Source organism: Penicillium chermesinum, assembly GCF_028974085.1.
Source record: "Penicillium chermesinum strain IBT 19713 chromosome Unknown utg000003l:1.0-5111272.0:1.0-5115320.0, whole genome shotgun sequence".
NCBI classification, from domain to species: Eukaryota; Fungi; Ascomycota; class Eurotiomycetes; order Eurotiales; family Aspergillaceae; genus Penicillium; species Penicillium chermesinum.
Genome location: NW_026695313.1, coordinates 4,609,157 through 4,634,471, shown reverse-complemented (window position 1 = coordinate 4,634,471; position 25,315 = coordinate 4,609,157). Strand labels below are relative to the sequence as shown.

General features: G+C 52.5%; 15 protein-coding genes across 15 annotated transcripts; 7 read left to right on the top strand and 8 right to left on the bottom strand.

The window, feature by feature from the left end:
* Positions 1-749: 749 nt before the first annotated feature.
* On the top strand, positions 750-1,630 carry N7468_004715 (oxidoreductase, short chain dehydrogenase/reductase family superfamily; the record flags this gene model as incomplete). Its single annotated transcript, XM_058474012.1, has 3 exons — positions 750-1,350; positions 1,404-1,500; positions 1,564-1,630. The coding sequence occupies 3 exons, from the start codon at positions 750-752 to the stop codon at positions 1,628-1,630; spliced, it is 765 nt and encodes a 254-aa protein (XP_058333015.1).
* Positions 1,631-1,802: 172 nt separating this feature from the next.
* Positions 1,803-2,351, bottom strand: N7468_004714 (GNAT family N-acetyltransferase; the record flags this gene model as incomplete). The annotated part of the gene is made up of 1 exon (XM_058474011.1): positions 1,803-2,351. One exon carries the CDS (start codon positions 2,349-2,351, stop codon positions 1,803-1,805), a length of 549 nt encoding a protein of 182 aa, XP_058333014.1.
* Positions 2,352-2,806: 455 nt separating this feature from the next.
* On the top strand, positions 2,807-3,382 carry N7468_004713 (uncharacterized protein; the record flags this gene model as incomplete). Its single annotated transcript, XM_058474010.1, has 2 exons — positions 2,807-2,927; positions 3,069-3,382. The coding sequence occupies 2 exons, from the start codon at positions 2,807-2,809 to the stop codon at positions 3,380-3,382; spliced, it is 435 nt and encodes a 144-aa protein (XP_058333013.1).
* A 618-nt stretch (positions 3,383-4,000) lies between these two features.
* Positions 4,001-5,973, top strand: N7468_004712 (flavin-containing monooxygenase; the record flags this gene model as incomplete). Its single annotated transcript, XM_058474009.1, has 3 exons — positions 4,001-4,312; positions 4,368-4,631; positions 4,687-5,973. The coding sequence occupies 3 exons, from the start codon at positions 4,001-4,003 to the stop codon at positions 5,971-5,973; spliced, it is 1,863 nt and encodes a 620-aa protein (XP_058333012.1).
* Positions 5,974-6,683: 710 nt separating this feature from the next.
* On the bottom strand, positions 6,684-7,922 carry N7468_004711 (Nitrilotriacetate monooxygenase component A/pristinamycin IIA synthase subunit A; the record flags this gene model as incomplete). The annotated part of the gene is made up of 1 exon (XM_058474008.1): positions 6,684-7,922. One exon carries the CDS (start codon positions 7,920-7,922, stop codon positions 6,684-6,686), a length of 1,239 nt encoding a protein of 412 aa, XP_058333011.1.
* A 1,294-nt stretch (positions 7,923-9,216) lies between these two features.
* On the bottom strand, positions 9,217-9,494 carry N7468_004710 (uncharacterized protein; the record flags this gene model as incomplete). Its single annotated transcript, XM_058474007.1, has 2 exons — positions 9,217-9,321; positions 9,399-9,494. 2 exons carry the CDS (start codon positions 9,492-9,494, stop codon positions 9,217-9,219), a joined length of 201 nt encoding a protein of 66 aa, XP_058333010.1.
* A 423-nt stretch (positions 9,495-9,917) lies between these two features.
* On the top strand, positions 9,918-11,027 carry N7468_004709 (slipin family protein; the record flags this gene model as incomplete). Its single annotated transcript, XM_058474006.1, is given in 3 exon segments — positions 9,918-10,225; positions 10,288-10,558; positions 10,578-11,027. The coding sequence occupies 3 exon segments, from the start codon at positions 9,918-9,920 to the stop codon at positions 11,025-11,027; spliced, it is 1,029 nt and encodes a 342-aa protein (XP_058333009.1).
* A 336-nt stretch (positions 11,028-11,363) lies between these two features.
* On the bottom strand, positions 11,364-12,332 carry N7468_004708 (DUF3632 domain-containing protein; the record flags this gene model as incomplete). The annotated part of the gene is made up of 2 exons (XM_058474005.1): positions 11,364-11,827; positions 11,894-12,332. 2 exons carry the CDS (start codon positions 12,330-12,332, stop codon positions 11,364-11,366), a joined length of 903 nt encoding a protein of 300 aa, XP_058333008.1.
* A 357-nt stretch (positions 12,333-12,689) lies between these two features.
* Positions 12,690-13,726, top strand: N7468_004707 (uncharacterized protein; the record flags this gene model as incomplete). The annotated part of the gene is made up of 2 exons (XM_058474004.1): positions 12,690-12,767; positions 12,839-13,726. The coding sequence occupies 2 exons, from the start codon at positions 12,690-12,692 to the stop codon at positions 13,724-13,726; spliced, it is 966 nt and encodes a 321-aa protein (XP_058333007.1).
* A 588-nt stretch (positions 13,727-14,314) lies between these two features.
* On the top strand, positions 14,315-16,194 carry N7468_004706 (glycosyltransferase domain-containing protein; the record flags this gene model as incomplete). The annotated part of the gene is made up of 2 exons (XM_058474003.1): positions 14,315-14,479; positions 14,533-16,194. 2 exons carry the CDS (start codon positions 14,315-14,317, stop codon positions 16,192-16,194), a joined length of 1,827 nt encoding a protein of 608 aa, XP_058333006.1.
* A 406-nt stretch (positions 16,195-16,600) lies between these two features.
* N7468_004705 (uncharacterized protein) lies at positions 16,601-17,507 on the bottom strand (the record flags this gene model as incomplete). Its single annotated transcript, XM_058474002.1, has 3 exons — positions 16,601-17,134; positions 17,412-17,450; positions 17,502-17,507. 3 exons carry the CDS (start codon positions 17,505-17,507, stop codon positions 16,601-16,603), a joined length of 579 nt encoding a protein of 192 aa, XP_058333005.1.
* A 684-nt stretch (positions 17,508-18,191) lies between these two features.
* Positions 18,192-20,113, bottom strand: nop58 (RNA-processing protein NOP58; the record flags this gene model as incomplete). The annotated part of the gene is made up of 4 exons (XM_058474001.1): positions 18,192-18,629; positions 18,670-19,634; positions 19,693-19,832; positions 19,989-20,113. 4 exons carry the CDS (start codon positions 20,111-20,113, stop codon positions 18,192-18,194), a joined length of 1,668 nt encoding a protein of 555 aa, XP_058333004.1.
* A 306-nt stretch (positions 20,114-20,419) lies between these two features.
* N7468_004703 (H(+)-transporting V0 sector ATPase subunit d) lies at positions 20,420-21,672 on the top strand (the record flags this gene model as incomplete). The annotated part of the gene is made up of 4 exons (XM_058474000.1): positions 20,420-20,451; positions 20,506-20,594; positions 20,654-21,531; positions 21,589-21,672. 4 exons carry the CDS (start codon positions 20,420-20,422, stop codon positions 21,670-21,672), a joined length of 1,083 nt encoding a protein of 360 aa, XP_058333003.1.
* Positions 21,673-22,454: 782 nt separating this feature from the next.
* N7468_004702 (ribose phosphate diphosphokinase subunit PRS5) lies at positions 22,455-23,893 on the bottom strand (the record flags this gene model as incomplete). The annotated part of the gene is given in 3 exon segments (XM_058473999.1): positions 22,455-22,895; positions 22,984-23,357; positions 23,371-23,893. The coding sequence occupies 3 exon segments, from the start codon at positions 23,891-23,893 to the stop codon at positions 22,455-22,457; spliced, it is 1,338 nt and encodes a 445-aa protein (XP_058333002.1).
* Positions 23,894-24,624: 731 nt separating this feature from the next.
* Positions 24,625-25,223, bottom strand: N7468_004701 (ubiquitin-like protein HUB1; the record flags this gene model as incomplete). The annotated part of the gene is made up of 2 exons (XM_058473998.1): positions 24,625-24,767; positions 24,818-25,223. The coding sequence occupies 2 exons, from the start codon at positions 25,221-25,223 to the stop codon at positions 24,625-24,627; spliced, it is 549 nt and encodes a 182-aa protein (XP_058333001.1).
* Positions 25,224-25,315: the final 92 nt, after the last annotated feature.

Below are 25,315 nucleotides of genomic sequence, written 5' to 3'. Positions count from 1 at the left end.
AGGGAATGAGGCTACGGTAGGCACTTGGCGCCAGTAGAAGAAGACCTAGATAGCTTCGTAGTATGGAAATAATCACTTCCTTAGGGAAGGAGTAGGATGATCGACCCGACCTCTTGCGATAACACTGCGGGCTGGAACATCTCAGTGGTTCTGCCCCTATGCGACTACTAATCCAGCGGGAGGAGCAAGAATAAGCTGGGCGTCGGATCGAGCGACATCTCCAGTAAAATGAAAGGGGCAGTGCGTCGGGCTGAAAGCCAATGCGCAATGGTCGGTGGGGGCCAGAACGGAAGAAAGGGGTCGGCGATGAGTGCAAGATAGAGGAGTTGAAGGGAGGGAGAGGGAGGAAAAAAGAGGTCGAGAGGGCAGGCTTTGCCTTTATGTCGGAGCAACGGAGGGAGAGCTTAGATGACTGTGTATTATGGCGCTAGGCCGGAAACGGCAAACTAACCCGATCCAACGGTTAATTAATTCACAGGTCCCAATAACTAACTAACGGGTTAGCCGTGAACTATGTTAGTTAACAAACTAACTAGTATTAACTAGTTAGTTATTACATAAACGAAAAACAGGACCATCAACCAGGCATCGCTGCCTTGGCTGTTGATGGCATTATTGATTATCTTCTGGAGTGCTTGCATCACTGGCACCATCCAGTTACGTCATATGCCGCCTTGCATACGTTAAATAGATCAAGACTGAACGAAAGAAGTCTCCTTCTTTTTCCAGTTCATCACTTCACCGGAGACATGTCTAAGAATATCCTGATTGTGGGTGCGACCCGAGGCCTGGGAGCCTCGCTGGGAGCCCTCTATTCCAAGCAACCATCTACGCAGGTGTTTGGAACCACTCGATCGACATCTGCTCCAAACAAAAACTCCATTCACTGGCTCACGGGCATCGATGTTGCTGAGCCCAATGTTGGCCAGAAGCTAGTTTCTCAAATTCCTGGTTCCACAAAGCTATCAACTGTGATCATCTCCGCCGGTTACTTCGGATTGGAAAGCTTTGATGAGCCAGATTGGGAGAAAGAAGTCCGGATGTATACCACCTCGGCGATTGGCCCGGTTTTTCTGGTGCATCACTTGGTCAAAGCTAATCGCCTCGAGCACGGAAGCAAAGTAATCCTCGTCAGTAGCGAAAGCGGAAGCATCACGCTCCGGCATGAGGAGGAAGGAGGTGGTAACTACGGCCATCATGCGAGCAAGGCGGCCCTGAACATGGTGGGGAAGCTTTTAAGCTTAGACTTGAAGCCGCGGGGCATCGCAGTTGGCTTGGTTCATCCGGGCTTTATGCGAACTGAAATGACCAAGGGGGTCGGGTTTGACAAGTTTTGGGATTCAGGTGGCGGTCAGTGCACTCCAAAGATGAGTTGTGCTTCGAAAGACTAACGATCTGTATAGCTGTTCCTCCAGACGAAGCTGCTCAATCTTTGGCGTCTTTCGTCGAAGACTTTGACATTCGCAAGACCGGGCAGTATTGGGCGCCTAGGGGACCTGGGTAAGTGCTGTGCCCGTCCAGGTGGATTCAAGACAAGGCTGTCGACTAACAGACCAACTGCAGAGATATTGGCACCGCTGAGAGTGTTCTAGGAAAAGACCTGCCGACACCACTACAACTGCCCTGGTAGAGAGGAAAGCCCGGGTGAGGATGTTATTGTTTACCAGTCGAAATAGGCGGTTTGGGCGAAATTGAAACAGAATGCCACATTGAAATCCAGTGGCCTCTTCAATTATAGGACTGTCATACACGCAAGCTGTAGCAAACGCTCTCGATCATATCAACCTGACTCGGGGGCCGCATTAGGCCTGCCACACATGAAGACCAAGTCCTTTTCCAAACTCCGGCCGTTTCTCATGACCGACCACTTTCATCCCAAATGCTTTCCCATACATCTCCTCGACATGCTTATCACCCGTGAGGAGCATTGTCCGCCGTAGATACGGCATAGTCTTCGGAGAGAATATCTCTACGACGCAGTCGATGAGCCATTTCCCCAGCCCCTTCCCTTGATAGGCTGGGAGCACATACACGTCTGACAGATAGCCAAAGGTTGCGCCGTCTGTGATCATCCGTGCAAGCCCAATTTGTTCAATCTTCGAAGGCAGTTCGGTGTGCGAGTCGGACGGTTCACTTCTCTTGTAAACTCCAAACGAGGAGGAGCCGTAAAGCATTTGTGCCAGTACTTCATCCGGCAGATCTTTCTTGGTCCAGTAAAGGAAATCCATTTTGAACGCCGCCTGGACATCTTCGACCGATATAAACACAGGATCATTTGAGATAAAGAAAGCGCTGCCCTCGCGTGTCCACGTCCGCGGGGCAACCAATGGTGGTGGTGGGGTAAAAGGCATTTTATAGATCTCGAAAGGCTCGCAAAATGTAGCAGGGCTACCAAATGAAACACCGATGACCTCTATATATACTTGTCTTCCCCAATTACCTGAGTACCATGTTAAGGCAACTTCTTTGAAAAGACTCGGGGGCGCCTTATAAGATGTAACATCAGCCGAGGCGGCATCCTTTCTTTAGTGAGTCATCAAGGCAGCTAAGTTCTTGGATGCCCGCTGCAGATATGCAAGACATGGAACCTTGCAGGTATTAATATTGATTGTATTTTCTCATCTACGGCCATGGGACTATAAATTAGCTAGCAGGAGCAAGGTTGTGATGGCAGCTCCTGGTCCTCAATGGCCGCTTCCGGGGGCTGTCTGAAACCGGAACCAGGAAGCAAAAATTTCCCACCGATGTCTCTCTTGGCGATTTAAGAACTAAGAGCACGCGCTCAAGTGCCTTTGTCGTGTCTGAGATGCCTGATGTTTCCCTTTTCGAGGAGGCTATCGAAGGCCTGAAAAACGGCGTCTATCCTGCTCTGGGCGTCACCATCGGCCCCTACCAGGTCGAGCCCGGCGCGCACATCGCCAAAGCAGGTAAGACCGCCCTGGCACATAGAAAGAAAAGATCGGATATCAATAATGGATCCCTACAATAGACACCCAGGAGACCCCTGTCCTCATCGCACCTCCGAATCTACCCCACCGGTTCTATACGGTTATCTGTGTCGATTTTAGACGCCCCATACATCTCATGGAACGCGCTGAGTCCCGCCCTCCATTGGGCTCAACCTGGCTTGCGCATCGAGCTACCGGGGCGCGAGTTAAAGAGCAGCGTCCCTTTTATCGCAGAATACACCGGGGCTGGCCCGCCGCCCGGTGCAGCACCGCATCGCTATGTCTTCCTGCTCTATAGCCAGAAGCCGGGCTCAGCTGTTCCGAATCAGAATTCGGTGGGCGTCCTCTCACGCATGAGATTTGATATTGAGGGTTTCAAGAAAAAGCTCGGGTTGGAGCGGATTGAGGCGGTCAATCACTTCTCTTCGAGCTAAAGGGCGATTGACAGCCGGTTGCCTGTGATCCCTCTCAGTGCTAATACTGATTCGATGGCTTTCTTAGCTGTAAGCTACATTTTAGATCATGCGATGATGGGGAACTTCGGATCTTTTGAGGATTTAGACTTGTCGAACCAGATATTCCCATATACAATACTAAGAACGAATGAGCGTTCGGCCGATGCTTATCAAGAGCCCACATTTAGAGACTAAGACTTAAATGCTCCGCGGCCAGTCGCATCATTTTCTACCACCTCCACAATTGCGTTTAGGGTGGGGGAGATGATGTACTGTGCTCGAGGGCCCTCTCACGCCATCGCGAAACGCGATGGTGCGATCCGCGCCAAATCAGTCCAAACAGCCCAGGACAACCAAATGCCCTCCCTGATAGATCTGATTAGGCAGGGAAAGAGCTGATGGAGTAGCTTTCCCCAACGCGACCTGAGACTTAGGCGGATTTTGGTGGCGTCTAAAACGTTCTTGATGGCGTGCAGCTAATCATCCGATCTATTAAGGTAGACAATCCACATCCTCGGAAGCTTGGATGAGGAAATGCGCTCTAGTATTTCTTGGGAATCATTCGGCCACATACAAGTTACATGAAATTGATTTATTATGGCGCTGCTAGAGAACCCTGCGGTTGCGACGTTGCCGTCCATCCCTAATCACGGCCACACGAGCGAGGCCCTCAAGGGTCCCAATGCCACCCAAGGTCCGTCCGTGACGGTGAAAGATATCAATGAGCTCGAGTCCCGTCTCAGAGGCGGAACTCCCAAATTCGCCATCGAAGAGCACCCTGTTGATCTTGTTCGGCCCATCAAGGTGGGTATCATTGGCGCTGGGCTTACAGGCCTAAGTGCTGGAGCGCTACTCCCTGCCAAGTTGCCAGGGCTTGACCTTCGCATTTATGACAAAAACGCCGACGTGGTACGTCTCTTAAGTACACATCTTTGCCGTGACAATACCTCTAATACATACCAAGGGCGGTACATGGTTTGAGAACACTTATCCTGGCGTACGGTGTGATGTGCCGGCTCACGCGTACCAATCCACCTTCTCGCCCAATATCCGGTGGACAGAAGAGTTTGCCCAGGGCGCAGAAATCAGAGACTACTGGCAGGACTTTGCGAGGAAGTATAATGTGTATCGATATGTCCGGTTGAAACAGCGAGTCCAAAAGGCAGAGTGGCTGCCTGAGGAAGCGAAGTGGAAGGTTACAATCGAGCATCTCGATGGCTCCCACAAGGTAAGCCGGCACCCCATTCCCTCTCCGGAGACTCCATTTCTTATCATCGATACAGGTGTATGAAGAGAAATTAGATATCCTTCTGAATGCGATTGGCCACTTCAACGCGTGGCAGTTGCCTGACTACGAAGGCATTCGGGATTTCAAAGGCCCGCTGTTTCATTCATCCAATTGGCAACACGATGTGGACTTGAAGGGGAAACGGATCGCACTTATTGGAAATGGAGCTTCGGGGTTGCAGGTCCTGCCCTCCATCCAGCCCTTGGCAAGTCATGTTGACCACTACGCCCGGAATCCCACTTGGATCGCAGAGGCTTTCACGGGCAGTAAGAGCTCAGGTGTGCGGCGTCTTGAGCCCAACCTCTTCTCGGAAGAGCAGCTGGAGTCTTTCAAAGACCCGAAAGAATACCTCAAGTACCGAAAGTCCGTCGAGAGGGGTTACTTCCAAAGATTTGGCGCCATTTTCAAAGATTCGCCCGAGAACAAACAACAGCTCGAGCAGTGGACCGAGTTGATGAAGAATCGTGTCGCGGAGAAGCCTGAGCTGCAAGATCAGATTATTCCGGATTTCCCACCCAACTGCCGGCGTCCCACGCCTGGTCCGGGATATCTGGAGGCACTGACGAAAGAAAACGTGAGCTATATCCGGACCAAAATCCAACGCTTCACGGAGAAGGGCATCGTCACCGAAGATGGCACCGAGAGGGAGGTTGACGTTGTCATTTGCTCAACGGGTGCCAATACCGACCATGCACCTCCATTTTCCATCATTGCCAATGGTATCGATCTCAAGTCCGCCTGGAAGAAAGATGGCCATTTTGGATTCCCATACTCCTATCTTGGATTTGCCGTCCCTGGGTTTCCCAATCTCTTCTACCTCGGTGGCCCCTACGCCTCTGGTCACAGCGGCACGGTTCCCAACAGCATGGAGAACGTCATTACTTACGTTGCGAAGGTTCTGCGCAAGGTCCGTAGCCAAGGAATCAAAACCATTGCTCCGTCGAAAGAGGCCACAGACGACTTTGTCGAATACTGTGATAACTTCTACCCTCGGACGGTTTGGTCTGCGAACTGCAGCTCGTGGTATAATGGCGGTACTCCTGGAGCGCGTATCCATGGTCTCTTCCCCGGCAGTGCCGCAGCCGCTAATTACATTCGCCGGGATCCTCGATGGGAAGACTTTGAGTATACTCGGGTAAATCCGAGTGGCAACCGGTTTGCTTACTTTGGCAACGGATGGACTTCGAGGGAGACGGATCCGGATGCTGACTTGACTCCTCATCTTCGCCTACCCGAGGAGGTTGATCTAAGGTCTTTGAACGAGGGCTGGTGGGACGTGTAGCTGATCAGCGTATTGGCGGTTTCTTCCAAGCATGCCATATGGTTTCTGGCTTTATCCATAACATCGGAATCAGATACTTGAACGGCTATCATCCAATGAGGGGAAGAGAGGGCCACTTACAGCTTGACCAACAAGTCCCGCGGGATATGTGCCTCGAGAAGGATCATAGCAGGATTCCATAGAGCTCTACAGACAACTCATGCTACATTGAAAGAATCAACTATTACTGATCCAAACAGAGGGATGCGATCGTTGAGTCTTTCTATTGTGCGTATTTCTTACTCCCCCCGCGCTATCATCGGCTACCAGGCCCTTCCAATGCACAGTCCAGGTCTTCGATGAAGCAAGCACAAGTTTCAAAAGTCTATAATCAGCTCACATTCATCCGGATTCCGCCCTTCCTCCTGTCATTCATGTTGATCCATCGAGACACCAGGCCGTAAGTGACAATCCGTGTCATCGTCCTTTCGTAGCGTCTATGCATTGGACTCCGCCAGCGCGTACCTGGGGACTTCTTCTCCTGCTTTCCAGGTATACTTCGCTCCGGGGTGATTCTCAGGAAGCCTGGCGTGGCCCCGTTTGCCGTAGACGTTCTCCCGGAACGTGCCTCCTGGGACAGCATAATCCGACCAGAACAGGCCTCGTTTCCGTAACTCGGGCAAAAGCAGCGTGATGATGTCGTCGAAGGTATCGGGAACGGTAGCATAACTTCAGTTAAACCCATCTACATCGCCAACCGTGACCCAGCGCTCCAGTTCGTCCGCTACTGTCTGGACACTGCCGATGATCTTGACCCCATTGCCGCCGAGAGTCAGGTAGTCTGCGATGGTCTTCTTGTCCCACTTCTGGCCCTCGGTGCCCGGCACCGTGTCTGCCCAATGATTCACCATGCTCCGCACGGCCGGGAGCTCCACGAACCGGAAGTCCTGGTCGTCGGTGTACTTGGACAGATCGTAGCCCGTCCATCCTCCGAAAAGCGCCAGCGCGCCCTCCCGGTCTCCGTACTTCTTCAGATGATTGAACTTAGCATGCGCCTCTTCGTCGGTCTCCGCGACGATCACCAGCGCCCCGGCCACAATCTTGATATCCTGGGGGTTCCGCCCGAACCCCTTCGCCTGCTGCCGGATGCTGTCCACCGACGGCCGCACCAACTCCGGTTTCTGAGCATGCAGAAAGACAGCCTCCGCATGCCTTGCCGCAAACGCCTTTCCGGCCGCTGACGTGCCCGCCTGCAAGATGAACGGCGTGCGCTGCGGACTCGGCTCGCAGAGATGCGGCCCCGGGACCTGGAAGTACTTGCCCTTGTGGTTGATCTGGCGCACGGCGCGTGGGTTCGCATACGTCTGTCCTTCTTTCGCGCCGTCTGGGCCCGCGTCTTCCTGTCTCCAGGTGACGGCGTCGTCTCTCCATGAGGCTTCCCAGAGCTTATACGTCACATCTAGATACTCGTCCGCGATGCGGTAGCGCTCGTCGTGCTCGATCTGGGTGTCGAGGCCGAAATTCCGGGCCGCGGAATCAAGGTAGGAGGTGACAATGTTCCAGCCCACCCGGCCATTGCTCAGATGGTCGACAGTTGAGAAGCGGCGGGCGAGGGCATAGGGGGCATCGTAGGTCGTGGAAGCTGTGACGCCGAAGCCGATGCTCTCGGTCGCCGCCGCCATGGCGGGAATGCTATAGAGGGGGTCATTGATAGGGAATTGAGCGCCGGCTGGAATGGTCGGGTCTAGATTCGATGGGCCCTTGTAGACGTCGTAACCGCCCAGAACATCGGCGAAGAAGATCGCGTGGAATTTGGCGGCTTCTAGTTTCTGGGCCAGAGCGATCCAGGTTTTCAGGTTTTTGTACTCGGCACCCTTGTCGCCAGGATTCCGGAAGAGCCCTGGATTCAGGTGGGAGGGTGATTGCATTGCAAATGCATTGATGATCAGCTGTTTCTTCTCTGAGCTCATTTTGGCGCGTCTCTGGCGGAATTGGGTACCGGCGTGAACGCGATTAAGTATAGCAACGGAGGGCTCCAATTTCTATTCGGACGTTTTTCTCTTTTTTGTTGACTGCATGGCGCCATCTCTCCACCCCGCACCAGGAGCTGTCTGAGGTGCAAAGTGCATATTGCGTGCATCAAGACGTGCAATTGGAGTCCGATGGCGTCAGCAGTACAATGTCCTCGGCAAGAGAAAGGCCCCCGCATATCTCGCCCGAGTAACATTTCTACGGAATATCGGATAGATGTTGTTCTTCAATCTCTATGTACTCGTAGTTACTTTAGCAGGTGGGTGACGTGTATCCGGATGGCGCAGGTAGACGATATGTGATCGGCGAAGCGGGTTGCTGTTAGGGACCATCAGGATGATTATTGTTATAGAGGAATAATGAACTTGGTCTATCTCTACTTCATGCTCCCAGTGGTTTTTCTCGCTTCTCTATCGATCTCGGGTTGAAGTTCAAGTGCCAGTTCGACTCATTGCCGGGCGAATGCGTGCTGGAGGAATCTAGATATATCTCGGGACAGCTAGCACCCTGTCCTCGAAACCAGGCACCGCAACTTGTAGCCAGTATCGCTCTGAAGAGGGACTGACATCTAAAGCTTCCAAAAATGAAATACAATTTACAAAACTTTCACTTTCCACAAAAATGAAAAGAAGATTAAAATAAGAAAGAAAATAATTGTGGAAAAAAAAAAAGGAATTGTTGTGCATCATCCGTGAATCGAACACGGGCCTCGTCGATGGCAACGACGAATTCTACCACTAGACCAATGATGCTGGTTCATGTAATGAGCAGCAGCTTAGTGCAATATAGTCCAAAACCATGCGCAACCGTGTGTCCCATCATGCACGTACTTTTGGTGGTTCGCAGGCGCATATCGACTACAGAATAATCCACGTGTAGTCACTCCGACTCCCGAGCCGCCAGTGATTCACGATCTTATGACTATGCTTTTTACTTCAGCACTGCCTCAAGAGCCAAGAACCACGGTCGGATCGTTCCCTGGGCGCCAATTGGGGGCCACGACCCGAAATCGCGCAGTGGTTAGCTTTTACGTCAGGCCAACCCAGGCCAAGAGCCGCAGTGTTGATCCAATACGCCCGACAAAATACGCCTCAGGCTCCCCAGGTAATTGAGGGTGCGTTGTTCAGGAGTCAAGCCACTAATAATAGGCGTTTCGCGCTGTCACGACTCGCGTTAATTGCTGCGGCTCAGGATTGCCGCTGCCGGCAACTCTATCGACTGGCTCTCATTAGATTAAAGGAGCTTCGGGACTTCAGCCTCGTCGTGGACTCCGGATTCTGCCTCATCGCCCTTTTTGTCCTTGCGAGGCCCACCCACGACACACGCTCCCAGGGCCCACTTTGGAAAACATCTGGAAGACTGTGGGGCTGGTGGGTGGTATGCACGATGAAGCACCGGCACATTGCCCTACATACCAGCGATCCCGATGGCAGCGTGTCGGGGGAGTCGAGGAATGGACGATGTACCCATCCAGACGTGACGGTCCCTGGCCTGACCTGTTCATCGTACATACCGCGGCCTATCCGGACGTGCCCAAAACAAGCTTTGTTTAGGTTACCAACATTTGCTGCGAGCAAACAGCGCCCCCCCGAACACGAGCTTGAGCTGCGCATTCGGTTAACTCGGTCTACGACGATCAGGTGGTTTGGGAGATGCGCGGGATCATAAGCCTTGGAGGGAGGCTTAGAGAGGCAATTACTTGGACAGGGAGTACGTGATTGGCGAGAACGAGAACGATGGGAAGAGTCCATAGGGGGCGCGCCCCACTGCGGAGAAAGTCTGGGATGTGGACCGGGCGGATCGGTGCCAGCTTAGAGTTCCGGGACTCTTTTAAAAACCGTACGATTCCCCCTCATCGTGTCTTGCTAGCCATCCTTCCATCATCATATTCCGAGGCATCATCCATCTATCTCTCATCCATATATCTCCAAATCATGTCCGTTAACGGCGCAGACAGTGGTAAGGCTCCAGTCCTAGAGCCTCAAACCGACAACCATGCTCGCCAGCCAGATCGCCTCGTCAATGTCCAGCCGGCCCGTTTGTCTGACCTGCAGCCCAAGTATGCCTCGGTGATTCAGCATGATAACAGCAACCCCGATGCTGCAGGCTGGTACGCCAGTTTCATGCACAGCTTGGGTGAATGCATTGGTGCCTGTGGAGCTATTCCTTGCTGTATCTGCTGTCCCAACCCCTTCAAGCCCGTCGACCAAGGCCAGGTTGGTCTTGTCTCGCGATTCGGACGGTATGTGAATGATCTATCCTCTTCCACACTCCATTGTCGCACGAAGCTAAGAACCCCCGCAGCTTCGAGCGTTCCGTCGATCCTGGATTGGTCAAGGTCAACCCGGTCAGTGAGCACTTGACCACCGTTGACGTCAAGATTCAGATCGTGGAGGTGCCCCGCCAAGTCTGCATGACCAAGGACAATGTGACTCTCAACCTTACCTCCGTCATCTACTATCAGGTTATTTCCCCCCACAAGGCCGCCTTCGGGATCTCGAACGTGAAGCAGGCACTTGTCGAGCGAACCCAGACTACCCTGCGCCATGTGATCGGCGCCCGCGTCCTCCAAGACGTGATCGAGCGCCGTGAAGAGATCGCACAGTCTCACCTCGGAGATCATCGAGGAGGTCGCAGCCGGATGGGGTGTGCAGGTCGAGTCTATGCTCATCAAGGACATCATCTTCAGTGATGACCTACAAGACTCGCTCTCCATGGCCGCCCAGTCCAAGCGGATCGGTGAGAGCAAGGTCATCGCTGCCCGCGCCGAAGTCGAATCAGCCAAGCTCATGCGCCAGGCTGCTGATATCCTCTCGTCTGCCCCTGCCATGCAGATCCGATATCTCGAGGCGATGCAGGCCATGGCGAAGTCGGCCAACAGCAAGGTCATTTTCCTGCCTGCAATGAACCAGTCTGTTGCGCAGCAGCTGACTGCCGCGGAAAATGCGGGCGAGGGCCCAAGTAACTATGGCCAACCTGCCCATGCCAATGTCGACGATGGCTTCCAACGAGCCGTGAATGCTCGCATCGTGGAAGACATCTAAAGTTTGGGCTGAATCCGAGAGCACTTAGCCCGATGATATGAGTGGACCTTCTTTTTGTTTTTGCTGTTGCTTTTTTCCCGTTCTTTTCTTTTGCTGATACCCGATGGCCATGATCACCATCGGTGATGTTTTCGAACCCCGATATGAAATCTTCTATGGCTGGACGCGAATGGATCTCTAACGATACCCCACCCCCACTTTCGCTTTTCCTTCATCGCTCCTCGATTGCTCTTATACGAAATCTAATGTCAATAGCTTAATTGGAATCACTTATGGAAAGAAAATAAACGTCTGTAAGAGTATCTCTGAGCACTGTAACCACAATAGTAATGCCGTCTATGCCACGTATCTCTCGTCCGATGGCTTGAACGCCCTCGATTCGATGTCGTCAAAACTATCCAATAGCGATGTAGACTGGGTAGCAATACTACCAGAGCTCTGTTTGCCGAGTTCAGCAAGCCGATTCTTCCAGAAACCCCATCTCTCCAAATCAAGCTTGGCTTTCCCTTCATAGAGAGGCCCCGGCTTCATGGTCCGCGACTCCTCTTCGGCAGGCTCCATAGTCACATGGATATATATGGCTTGGCCCGCGTGGACGATCCATTGCTCCGCCACTGCGAGCCTGAATGCGAGAACATCCTGATCTTGGATCTCTTCTTCCAGCGCCGCCCTCAGCTCCCAGACCGGGAAGTTGTGCCAATGGGTATACCCTAGACTGCGCAGTCTTGCGGCGAAGGAGTTGAGATTTATCCACTTTTCAGCTGCATCGGGATCCGGAGCCCCATGAGTGGTGGTTGGTGCTGTGGAAACATGGGACAGTTAGCAAGGTATGGAACGTAAACTCCAAGTAGTACTTGTATACATACGTTGCCAGCTTTCTCGCATAACAGGTCCCAATAAGGGAAAGTCTTTCCATAAACTGGTCTCGGCCTGTTCATCTGATGAGCTGTGGCCGTTTTCATCAACGTCGAGGATACTCACCCCCCATATTACCAGTGGCCTACCCGGTACGTTGAGCAAGTATCCCAGTAGTTGGACCAGGAGGTCTTGACCCTCATGATGATGAGGCACCAATTTTACAATCTTAATAAGGAGGTTCCAGAAAGACCAGAGGAAATCCTCTGCCTCTTTTTCACTTTGGTTGGGCACGAGGTCATCCACTTGATTGGCTGCTTCTATCGGGTCGAGGCCCCCATCGGGCTGTAGAAGGTTGCTGATTATTGTAAATATACTCTGCTGGTGATCGGAGAGCTCTTTCCCCTCCTTCGCAGACTCTAGATCAAGAGGTTGATGCGATTCCCCCATGGTGAAATATTTCAGAAGATAGTATGACGAAACGGAAGCAAGGAAACTTGATTAAGCTGGCGGGGGAAGCGCGTAGATGAGGAGATGAGGGGGGTCCACCGATAACCCTGGAAGCAAACAAGGCTGTTCCTGGCCTGTGAAAGGGGCCACGTTTTGTTAGGCTGACCCATTATATCACTCCCCCATATACTTGCGATCCTTTGGAATCTGTTCCACCTTCTACTTCTCTCCACAGCGTAGCTGCTTACCCCCTAAGGCGGTGAGTCCTCCACGGCTTGCGGAGGAACTAGGCACTATGAAATGTAAACTCATGTGATCGGCCTAATCTCATCCAATAACCCTCCAACACCACCTTGAATGGCCTCACAATCCTATGGCTCAGTCGCGAGCGCGAGCCTCCGACAAACCTCCCAATCCGATGCGACCCCCAACTTCGCAGACCCGAACTTCGACCCCGCCGAATTCCTCAATGAATCCCTCCCCCATTGACCCTTGCTGCATCGCAGCCCAATGCGTCCCGCGCCCCGGGCTCCGTTCCTCTCGCCGAACTCTCCGCCCAAGTCCAATCGCTCCTTTCTCAGATCAGCGCCCAGAATGTGCGTCTCTCCAGCACTCTCTCCCAATTCAGCGACGAGATCCTCCGCAGCGGCGGCCGGCTCGCCTACGAAGTGGAAGTCCTGCGCGGCGAGGCCATTGGGCTCTCCGAGACCCTCACGGAGGTCTTGCGCGACGACATCCAGAAGTTTGTCCCCGCCGAAGCCGCGGACACTCGCAAGGACCGCGCGCAGGTGGTTGAGGACGAGACGCCTACGGAGGAGGGGGAAGTAGAGGGCGGGACGGAGGAGAAAGAGGCCGAGGCCCTGGACGACCCGGTCTACATTACGAACCTGCGGACGCTGAACAAAGTGCGGTCCCGGCTGGAGGACGTGGTGCAGACGTTTGGCGATGCAATGGAGTGGCCGCTGCCGCCGTCTGAAACGTCCTTTTCATCTTCTTTTATCTCGGTTTCCGGGCCCGAGATCGGCATTGAAGGGTCGGACCAGGAGGAGAAGGGGCAGCAGGTAATGAAGAAGCTACGGACTGAGGTCATTGAGCTTCTGGATAGCAATGGCGGTGGGCGTGCTGGGTTGGAAGCTGCTAGCCAGCGGGTGGAGACGCTGAGGAATCTGGCGACGGTGTGGCGAGGGACTGCGGAGGACAAGGCGCGGCAGCGCTTTGTGGATAACCTTGGGCGACTGGTTGATGAGCGGAGGCGCACTCTGGATCACCAGCAGGCTATGGCCGAGCAGAGTCAGCGTGCTAAATCGAGGTCGGAACAACGGAGTGACTATGAGCGGGGTCCGTCGACGGGAGGCTTCTTGCAGAGGCTGAAGGAGGAGATCTACTTGGAATAAGAGTGGACTTTTCCCCCTGTATATACATGAGCGTTGACACTATACCGCATACCAGAGCTTCATTATATCCTACATATAGGAATGGGACATGGGGTGACAGGCGACTGCAAGGCTCCAGTCATACTTTATAGAGCTAGACGTATAGGATGCATATGTCCAATGACAAGGCATCTTTACTGGCAGAAACAGCCTGTGACGAGGCCATGAAGCCAGTCCAGGAGACCGTAGATTGCGGGCCCATGACGATGGTGACAGCGGCCAGTTTCTGAAACAAGCGGATGATCAATGTTTCAGGGACGCCTAAACCTTATCAGTCAGACGTCCGGAGACGGATAACAATAAAACGAGTCGCACTCCGTAGCATCTTGTGCCACGATAGCTGCCATCTCAGCAGATATCGTAATGTAGTAAATTATAATTGGGGTGTAGTCGTAATGCGAACGTGACCGCGCCCGGAAACGTTGATCGACAGACGCGGAATTCGACTCCACTTGGTCGATTGCGTCCCTCGTGGCCTCTCCCGCAAATCTATACCCTCCATGTTCGACCTTTGTCAACTCCCATCTTTCTCCGGTCTTTTCGATCAGCATGGCGCCTTCAAGCCCGCCATTGCCACAGTTCGAGGAGGCCAAGTCCACGACCTCGACGGTTCTGTGGCAGCTCTACCACCATCGACCGCGTTCTCCACGAGCCATTGCGCTGTCCGTCCTGACCTTCTTCGTTCTTCTGTACATGTTGAATACCTCTTCAAGCGTGAGCGCCATTCCCCCTCGACGGGGAAAGAGACTAACACGTCTATCAAATAGCAATCAGAACCCAACTTCTGGACTAAATTCCCCTCCCAGCATCCATTCCCCGAACGCCCCGAAGATGCGCAGGTCGCACTCCCTCAACGCAACGATATTACCATCAATGATACCCTCCCGCACGACCTAGAAAAGCCAAACCCCCAGCTCCATATCCTTCTTCCCGCCCAAAGGTCCTCGCGTGGCTCATGCCGCACGATCACCTCAGCCATGATCTTAGGATACCCACCTCCAACATTGATCGGCTATGGGCACGAAGCACACGGGACCACCGATTTTGAACAAATGGTCGGTCGGATGAAACGAACTCTCGCTTACCTAGAGCACTCAAGGACCGTGAAGGATCGAGACATCGTGCTCCTTGTCGACTCCGAGGACGTCTTCTTCCAGCTTCCCCCTCAAGTACTGGTTACGCGCTTCCAGAATATCCTCCGCAAGAATAATAAAGACCTGTTGAGGAAATATGGTGTCACCACAGTCAACAGACCCGGTCCAAAAACCGCACCAGCCGTCGTGCAGAAATACACCCAGCGCGTTCTGTTCGGTGCCAGTAAAAAGTGCCACGGCGCCCACGCAACCGATCCAGGCTGTGTCTCGATCCCGGAGTCTTCGTTGCCACCTGATGTTTATGGCTGGAAAACTGATATTCATCCCGATGGGTTCTTGAATCGACCAAGATGGCTGAACCCGGGTACCGTCATCGGGCAAGCGGCCGATTTGCGATTGATCTTCAAAGAAGCTCTACGCATTATTGAGCAGCGCCAAAAGAAGAATGGCGATGAAGAAGCCTTTACCCAAATCTACGGGCGTCAAGAAGTCGTCAGAGAGCTAGAGCGTCGCCGTACGGTGAGCCTCTTCAAAGAGTGGGGATACAAGCTTCTAGGCATATCGGATGCAACCAACATCTCGACAATAAACATCAGGCTGGAGACAGAACATCGCTATGAATATGGCATTGGCGTTGATTTCGAGTCCGAACTTTTCTTCAACCAGCTTCTCTCAGCTGACGATGTCGAGTGGCTCAAGTACAGCAATGTCACCAAAACCTCCGCACTCCAAGGATCCATGGGCGTGCCTCGAGAGCACCGTCTCCTGCTTCCTACAGATGTTGCGGCCCTCCCAAACCCCTTCAACTACAGCCTCCTTGCACTCAACCAGACAACATTGCCCTTATGGAACAAGACTCTCGATAAATTGCCGAACCCAGAGGACCACACTTGGAATGACATTCCTCTCATGACAAATGCCCATTCAGCCTCTGTACCGGTCCTCGCGCATGTGAATGGTAACACGAAGCTTCGCAACACCTGGTGGGAAAAGATGTGGTTCTTCCCTTGGGCTCGTGCCCTCCTTCGCCGATACGTCCGTGCTTCCCAAGGCTTCGACGCCGCCCAGTCTTCTCTCCTAGGCGGTGCCGACTGGTGGGACATGCGTGGTGGTCGCGGCGGAGTGTGGACTGATCATGAGAGCTGGGTCCGCTTTGCAGATGTCTGTCAAGGCCAAGAACGAGACCTATTCGATGATGACCTCGGTCCTTGGGGCAAGGAGAACGGAGACCCCGACGAGCCCGTCTACAACGAATGGGGAAATCTTGTTTATGGCAAAGAGCCGCCGCAGCTACCGCAGCCGCCACAGCTTAATGATATTAATGACCACTGGTAAGGGCTGTTCCGCGTCAGCATGTAGCCCGGTGCTTTGCTTCGAGTTCAGTCCTGCTACCTTGTAAATACTATTTTATTTTTCTTATCTGGCGACATGGCGAGATGCTATCTCTTCGGCGACTCCGTTATTATTTATTACCGTGCTAGTTCACTGGTGTGTACCATAAGTTAACGTGTCGGCGATCCCCGCTTGTGAGGTTGGACGGCTACTATTCTTACGAACAAAAACATTACAAGACTACAAATCCCAACATGAAGAACAGTCCTATCATCACCCACATGGTACTGGTGTCACGGCGGTGAAGTAAAAATTATCATTGTATTAACAATGGGGGTTCTCGACCCGGGATATCAAGCTCAAAAATGCCACACAAGCGCCCAAACGAAAAGACGAAGCCACCCTCCGATCACGCCTCGACGTTCTCAGCCAGGACCTCGCGCACAATAGCCAGAATTTCCGAGACCTGTGCCTCCGTAAGTCGGCTCTCGCGCTCTTCAACAACAGACTCAAACAGGGCCAGCGCGCCCTGATCTTCTTCCTCACCCTCCCCGCCTTCGGCTTCGCCATTGACGTGCCCGTTCTCCTGGTCAACTTCCATGATACTTTCGCCATTCGCCAGATCCTCTTCTTCGACGCCGTCGCCTTCGCCTGTGCTGGGCGCATTTAACCCCACGCCGAGATTGAGAATCATCACCACCTCGGCTTTGGTCAGTTTGTAGGGCTTGAGCCTCGTGATGAGCTCCCGGATGGCATGGTCCATGGGAGTTAGCTCTGTGGAGACTGATGGAGGCAATTGCAGTTGCGTATCATTGGGGTTGGCTGCCGAGCGAAAGGTGCCGGTCATGGCATCGCGGGAGTGGGAAACTGAGGATGAAGGGCGAGCATTGAAGCGTGGATAGCGAAGAAGGTGTGGGGAGATTCGACTGACATAGTTGTGGATCTTTTTTGGAACGAAGATATGTTAGCTGGTGCTCTTTGTATCGCCATTGGGAATCTTATTGGTTTATATATGGGTTTACCGGGCCGCTGTTGCGACCTCAGCACCACACTCTCCACGAGAGATTCTATGTAGGCGACAGGGCAGGAAGAAAGAGCATACTTCTTTGACGACGGTATTATGGTCTCGTAAGTCTGGACTGGGAACCCAATGCTGGCCTGAATTCGGAGGTGGGTTCGGAGAACGGCGGGGGTGGATTTGCGTTGAGGTACGATGGTACCTCCACGTTGGTCAGGACTGCAGATTGAGGGTCGATGATCTTGGATCGGGCATTAGCTTTGCTCTAGACTTTAGATCAAAGCCTACTTACCCGCATTGTGTTGTGATATTAGCAAATAGAAGATAAGTATGCAAGAGCCAGAAGATGTTGGAAAATTACACCGATAGTCCCACCGCCCGGTAATGCCGGATTTTAAATTGCCCCGCAGGAAGGGCTTTTCCTAATGAGGATTAGTGGCATCGTTTCCTTCACAGAAGCCAATGGCTTTTTTTGTAAGGAAAACTGGGAAGACCAATCGAGCTTATTAGTTGAGCATGATAGCTGAGCATACAGAAGGGGCTGTGAGCTGGAAGAATATGTGTCTGACCCTGCAGCCTCTTCTATTCATAGGGAGGATAGCCACCAAGTGAAGGCACTAAGTGTAGTAGCAGGAGCAGGAGCTGAAGCTTGGAAGCAAGCGCTCGTTTGCAGATCTTTCACCCCATTGGTGAGCCAGTATACAGCAAGTATGCCTAAGGTGGGTATCTCAAGGCGTAAGAATTACGGCAGAAAAGAATCCATGGATGTATATGAACAGATTAATCAGTTTAAACTGTACTGCCTGGAACCGAGCACCTTCTGCGCCAGCAAACATGGAAAAAGAAAATGACAAACAACCTTGAAATGCCCCCGAACATGCGAGCAAGGCTGCAACATGTGGAAAAAAAAAGTGATATCATACAGATCCGCAAAGAAACAGCCATCCATCACATTGCATGAAACTTTTTGAAAACAGAAATCTTACTCGCCCTTGCTCTTCTTCTTCTTCTTCTTCTTCTCCTCGTCAGCGTCATCGGAGCGCTTGCGCTTCTTGCCATCCTCCTTCTCAGCCTTCTTGGCATCCTTCTTGGCCTTCTTCAAGTCCTTCTTGCTGATGGCCGTTGGGTTGCCAGATGCGTCAAAAATGATTTCACCGCGCTCCAGCTTGCGCTGGTAACGCTTAACGCTGAGACCGGCCTTGGCAGCCTGCTTCTCCAGTTCACTCTGACCGTCGGATGATTCTTCATCAGATTCTGAGCTGGAGTCCGCGTCGGCCATATCCTCGTCTTCTTTGACTTCCTCCACAAGCTTCTTGTCCTTCTTCTTATCCTTCTTGGACTTGGTAGGGGCAGCTGGCTCTTCTGAGTCCAAGGCATCGGCGTCAGGGTTGTATTTGCGGGCCTCCTTGAGGTCGAACTTCTGGGGTTGGGTGGCAGCGCCGTTGGGGGGCAATAGCAACGCCCTTAGGCTTGATGGGCTTGCCTTCCATACCAGCGAGCTTGCGCTCGAGGTCGAATCGAGACTTGTTTCCAAAAGCAGACTTCTCTTCCTCGCCCTCATCGGCATCCCATTCGGCGAGAGCGTCGATACGGAGACCAAGCGATGCCTTGGCGGCGAGGACACGAGCCATCTTGCCCTTGTTGCGGCCGGTGGCTTGGCCGATCAGCGAGGCGTGGTAGATCAAACCGTACTTGGGGGTGTCGTGCTTGGTCTTCAGGGCACGGAAGAGAGCCTTCTCAGCACCAAGGATCTGAAGGGTAGAGGCGGGACTCTTAGAAAGGCTGGTGAGGCTACCAGCGTGAGAAATCAAACGGGCACCGACGAGCTCACCGACAAGGGCAGTCAGGTTAGGAGCGATGGCGTTCATACGGGCGCTCAGGTAGCTGGACAGCTGAGCACGGTACTCGTACAGAGCAACAACTTCATGAGCCAGAGCCTGGATGTTCTCGAGGTCGTTCTCGCTGATCTCGGTACCCATGGACCGATCAGCGGCAGACTTGACGGCCCCCTCGATCTCCTCAGGAAGGATCTCAGAGAGATCAGCAGTCTCCCAGTTGGTGCGCATGCCCATCTTGAGGACGAGGCGAGCGTAGGCAATGTTGTCGTTAAGGATCTTGGCAAGCTCGGGGAAGTGCCAGCCATACCATTCCTTCACACGCATGGCGTAGGTGTTGAGTTCCTTGTCCATGTCATCGAGCAGGCCAATGGCCTGGACAATCATAGTGTCGATCTTGTCAGGGGAGAACTTCAGCTTGTGACGAGCAAGAGAGTGTGATAGACCGAGAGCCATGGTGGACATATCACTGGGAGCGAGAGTAGGGATCAGGGTAGTCAAGTTTTCACGAATAGCACGGAAAGCGTCTTGGGTGGTTGAGTCGGCGATCAATTCGAGCGAGAGGCCAGGCAGCTTGCTGATCGAGTTTCCTGCAAAGAATTGGTCAGAAAAAGCAGGCTGACTTCTACGCATTGTGGTGAGACATACCGAGTTTGCTGTCCGCAACAGCAAGCGAAGCTTTCTTCTCATCTTTAATTCCATCCAAGAGCGAGGCCAGGCGGGGGGGTGACCTTGCCCTCGGAGATGGCAGTGGTCTCCTCCACAGCTGCAGCAGCACTTTCGAACTTCTGGAATGTCTTCAGTTTGAACCTACTGTCCGTTAATGGCTTTGTCCCGTCGATCAAAAATTCTTTCCCTAATTGCATCTAATCTCGCCAAAAATCGGCGTGGATCTCTTCCCAATTCCTTTTTTCACCCCCTTATGAAGACTTGATCACACTTACAGATTGGATGCACCTTCAGCAGTTGAGCCATCTTCAGGAAACTTTTCGCGCTTGAAGAGCTTCTTGTCCTTCGCCTTCAGCAGGGCGTAACCCGCGCTGGTCTCCTGGAGGATGAAAAGCGACATGGTGAGCGCGGTCAATTCGCAATCACGAAAAATAGACAAATTAAAGGCAAGAAAGAGAAAGGAGTCCGGTCGAGTCGTTAAAGAAGGTGGGAAAACAGGAGGGTGACCGTGGACTCATGCACCGTTGAAGAGAGAAATTCTTAATCTAGAAATTTTGCTCGGGAAGAAAAAAGTGCAAAAAAGGCACCGCCACATGTGGCTCAGGCGGTGAGTGTGGCTTATGTAAGTGCCCGCGCAACTTGAAGCTACGGGGACAGCAGGTGTGAAGGTCCCCAAGTCTCGCTCATATCGTTTTCCTTCGCCATCATGGAGGGTCTTTTCTTCAATGTGAATTCGGGGTAAGTTTTACACGCTGGACCAGTCTACCTATCGTGCTGACTTATCCGTCTTAGCTACGTCGAGGGCATCGTTCGTGGCTATCGCAATAGCCTGCTCAATGGTCAGAACTACTCCAACTTGACACAATGCGAAACCATTGATGGTATGCCTTCCCCGTAAGCTTCAAACTAACGTACCAAGGCTGAACTTCTTGTATTGCAGATGTCAAGCTCCAACTGGGCCCTTCCTACGGTGACTTCCTAGCCTCTCTTCCTCCAAACCCCTCCACCTCCGCCCTCGCAGGCAGGATGCTCGACAAGCTGGTGTCGGAGTTCAGATACCTCGTTCACCAGTCCACTGGATCCACTGCCAAGTTCCTTGAGTATCTCACCTACGGCTACATGATCGACAATGTTGCGCTTATGATCACCGGTACTCTGCACGAGCGCAACACCAGCGAGCTCCTGGAGCGATGCCACCCGCTGGGCTGGTTTGTGACTCTGCCTTCGCTATGTGGTGCCGAGACCATTGAAGATCTTTACAATATAGTGCTAATTGAGACCCCTCTGGCTCCATACTTCAAGAGCAGTCTCAAGCACACCGACCTGGATGAGCTGAACATCGAGATTGTCCGGAACACTCTCTATAAGAACTACCTGGAAGATTTCTACAATTTCATTAATACAAACCCAGATTTCAGTGGACCGACTCAGGAGGCCATGTCAGAGATTCTGCAGTTCGAGGCCGATCGCCGCTCCATCAACATCACCTTGAACTCCTTCGGAACCGAGCTATCCAAGCAAGACCGAAGGAAGCTTTACCCAGAATTTGGAAAGCTCTACCCGGAAGGCAGCTTCATGCTGTCGCGGGCTGAGGATGTTGATGCGGTGGCCCTTGCCGTGAGTGCTGTGTCAGAGTACAAGGCTTTCTTTGACGCTGTCGGGCTCAGCCAAGGGAGCGGAGGTTTCGGTGGCATGGGCGGTGACGGGAAGAGCCTCGAAGATCTCTTCTACCAAAAGGAAATGGAGATGTCAAAGATGGTGTTCACCCGCCAGTTCACACCTGCGGTAGTATACGCATGGATCAAATTGAAAGAACAGGTGAGAGATCCTCTAGAATAGCCTTCTACTGGGTTCTCAGCTAACGACGGCTTCCAGGAAATCCGCAATGTCACTTGGATCGCCGAATGCATTGCACAGAACCAGAAGGAGAGAATCGGAAACTTCATTTCCGTTCTCTAAGCTCTAGACGACTCATGACCCTTCATCTCTTCACCCTTGTATCTATGTTATGTACTCAAGTCGTTTTTCTTTGCAGTGAATGAGCGAGCGCATCGCCTCCCACATCGGGACGAATTGTTACATCTGGTTTCGATTTGTTATTTTCTCGTTTCTTTTGCTCTTCCACACCCCAAAGGCGTTCGGCAACCTCGTGTTCTCCTTCTGTGATATAGAAGAACAATTTCACCTGGCCAGATGCGCCTGTCCTTGGTATAGCATGCCTTCACGAGGTGGTAATCAATAATGCATCTGCCCGCAAGGCTCCGCGCCCTAGGTTACAACTTCCGGGGCCGAAAGTTCTTCCAAGGTTCCCATGTGGTCAGTGCCGTGATCCAGGAACATGAATCAGTGGCCACGTGTTCGGGCTCGATAGCTTTGATTTGATATGTTCAAGATGGCGAGAGCCGAAAGCGGTCTAGATGTAACAGGATCTGCCGTAAGTTGAGTCCCACAGAGTCTCACAACAATGTGCCCGCATGAATTTGAAGACAGGAGTTTACTGTGGCCCGTAGTTTCTATCGAAAAGGAAAGGGTGTAGTTTGCGCAAGGAAAAGCATAAGCACAGAAATCTTCCAAGCCATAATCAACGCCAAGTAGATCCAAAGGAAAGATTCATTTGAATTGCATATTTTAACACCGCAAACCGAGCCAGAGATTTCATGTTTCCCTTGATGATTTTCTCTTTTTTTTATAAAGGGAAATATTTCAGTCATAGGAGCAACATCTGGTTATGCCTGGGAACATCAGTCGTATTGGAACAAGACGCTGATGCTCTCACCGTGGTGAACACGACGGATGGCCTGCATGAAGCGGTCAGCAAATCGTGGGTGGCGCATTCGAAGCGGACTTATAAGACCTACCTCGGCAAAAACGTGGCCAACCTCGAGCACCTCGAGCTTGGGGCAACGACGCAGGTGGTCGCTCTGGTCCACACTGTTGGTCACCACTACTTTGTCCAATGAGCTGGCATTGATACGCTCAATAGCGTCACCACTGAGGATCCCGTGGGTGACTAGCGCATACACCTGGGAGGCCCCTTCTTTTTTCAAGAGCTTCGCAGCGCGGGTGATAGTGTTAGAGGTATCAGCTAGATCATCAATTAGAATAGCTACCCGATCGCGGACGTCACCGACCAGCATCATGGTTGCGTTCTGGCGGTCTGTGATCTTTGTGGGGCGGCGCTCCTGCAGGGGATCGGCCGTCAGTTCCGAAAAGGGAAATTATTCGAAGTGCCAGACAGAGCAAGTCGATGGAAGAGAACCCAATACGAACCTTGTGGATCAAAGCAAACTCAATTCCCATCTGGTCAGCGATGGCTGTTGCACGTTTGGCACCACCTGCATCTGGGCTGACAATGACAGCTTGCTTGTAGTTTGGGACATTCCGCTGGATATAGCTTTTGAGAAGAGGGCGGCCGTAGAGATTGTCCACAGGGATATCAAAGTAGCCCTGGTATTGAGGATCGTGCAAGTCCATAGTGATGATGTGATCCGCGCCCGCGCAAGTCAACAAGTCAGCCACCAGGGTTCCAGCCTGTGCAACCCACTGCTTGTATCCCGGGCGTGGCTGGAAAGCATTGATCTTCGCATAGGAAACGGCGCTCGCCGAATCTTCCCGTGCCTCCGTTGATCGACTCATTCGTATTGCTACGGGGTAGACCATTCACAGGACGCTGTTTCTTGACAGGGCTGCCATTTGACTCCTCGATCTGAGCCTTGGCAAGGCTCTTCTGGAGGTTATCCATACCATTAATGACACCAAGGCCCTCGGTTTTACCGCCTAGGCCTGGGGTAGAAGGAGTGCTCTCAAAAGTGTAGCCATTGTTTGGGCGGTTGTTGACGGATGATTTGGCGAGGGGAGCCCCGGTCTTGTCGTAGGGGATATCACTCTGGCGAGAGTATGGGAACAGAGGAAGCACAGCGGTAACCCGGCGAGCTGAGGCTGTTTTGCATGCCGAGATGGTAATCAAAAGCTCCAACAGGTGGTCGTTGACTTTGCCGCCGCCAGATTGAATGATATAGACGTCCTTTCCACGGACGGATTCTTGAATTTCTACCCGAGTTTCACCGACAGCAAACTTGGAGAGGAGCACATCGGCTTTTGGGATTCCTAATACGCCGCATATGTTTTCTGTCAACTGAGGGTGGGAGGTCCCTCCGATGACAACTAGGTTGCGAACCATATTGAGTATGCTTGGCGGTTTAGGCGACGAAGGGCAGGTGTTGGACGCCCAGTCTAATTGCGGGGGATGTGGAGGAAGTCGAGGTGTCCGGATGGCGGCAAGTTCTAGGCGGGAAGGGAGGTTCGAGAGGGAATGGCAGAAGCTGATAAGATGTAGAAAGATATGATCAGAGTGGAGAGTGTAGCAGCTACCTCATTGCGAGAAGAATGGGGAGGTCGAGTAGCAGACCGGACAATGGCCCGGAGGGAAAAAAAATGAAAGCTCGTGTGAGTCCCGCGATCGAAAAAAAGCCTCTTCAAGAGTGGAACAAACTGACGGCCTCGGGTTGGCTGGCCGGCGGGGCCTCAGGTGTCGATCCCGGATCAGGGAAAGCGCAAGGCAGGCACGCAAGCTGCACCCCGCAACGGCCATTGTCTCACACTCTCAAAATTTGGGGCTTTCAGAATAAGACAGCTTTCTAGCTGCATTTTCATTCAGCTGGCAATAGAATACTAGCCGCCCGTATTCATAAGGGTTAAAAGAAAGAAAAAGAGGAATGGTCACAAAATAAGAAATGAGAAGCCAATGCACATCCGCCTATGCTCCGAATCCGTTGACCTTGAAAAACAAACACCTGGCCCCGATAACTATGAAATATGGATATGAAGTCATCTATTCGCCCGTTCCAACTTCCCTAGAGACACTTTTAGCACCTGTTTTTCTTAATAATCTGGGGTTTGGGGAACAAGAGCTCACAGATCAAGTTGTACGCCATTGCTCACCCCGTAGTCTTCGAGGGTCAGCTGATCCTTGAAAGGACGCTCGCCCTGGCGTTTAAGTAGGATTTCATGCGGTTCACGGCCAATCCGAGCAGCCACTTGGGCTTTGAAAAGCTCTAGTATGGAGTTAGCACTGGGACTGTACTCTAACAAGCAAGGAACATACTGATGGGATCAGAGGCAAGACAAGGAATCGCAGCCTTAGTTCCAAGACGGTCGTTGACGTTCACAACAATCATAGGCTCTGAGGATGCTGGAGCAGCGGGTTTCTTGTCTTTCTTATCCTTCTTTTCTGTCCTTTTCTTTTCTTGGCCATCCCGGGGTTCATCGCGGTCGTTTCGTCGTGGGCGCGGCTCACGGTCGTCGCGTCGCTCTCTGTATCGGTCACTATCGTTCCCTCGGCGTGGAGAGCGTGCACGGTCTCGTGTGCGATACCCTCGATCAAGTCCACGATCATCACGGTCATCATCGCGCCGCTTTTCTTTCCATCTAAAGCCACCAGTCTTTCGGGGGCGATCACGGTCTCCGCCATCTTGGCGACGGGGAGAGCGGCTTCGCGATCGATCACCCATGTTGGGAAATCACGAAAGCGACGTGAGCGTATTGGTGGCTGAGAGAAGAGGGAGTTGTAAGAGACCGGCCCTAATGGCGATTGGAATAGAGC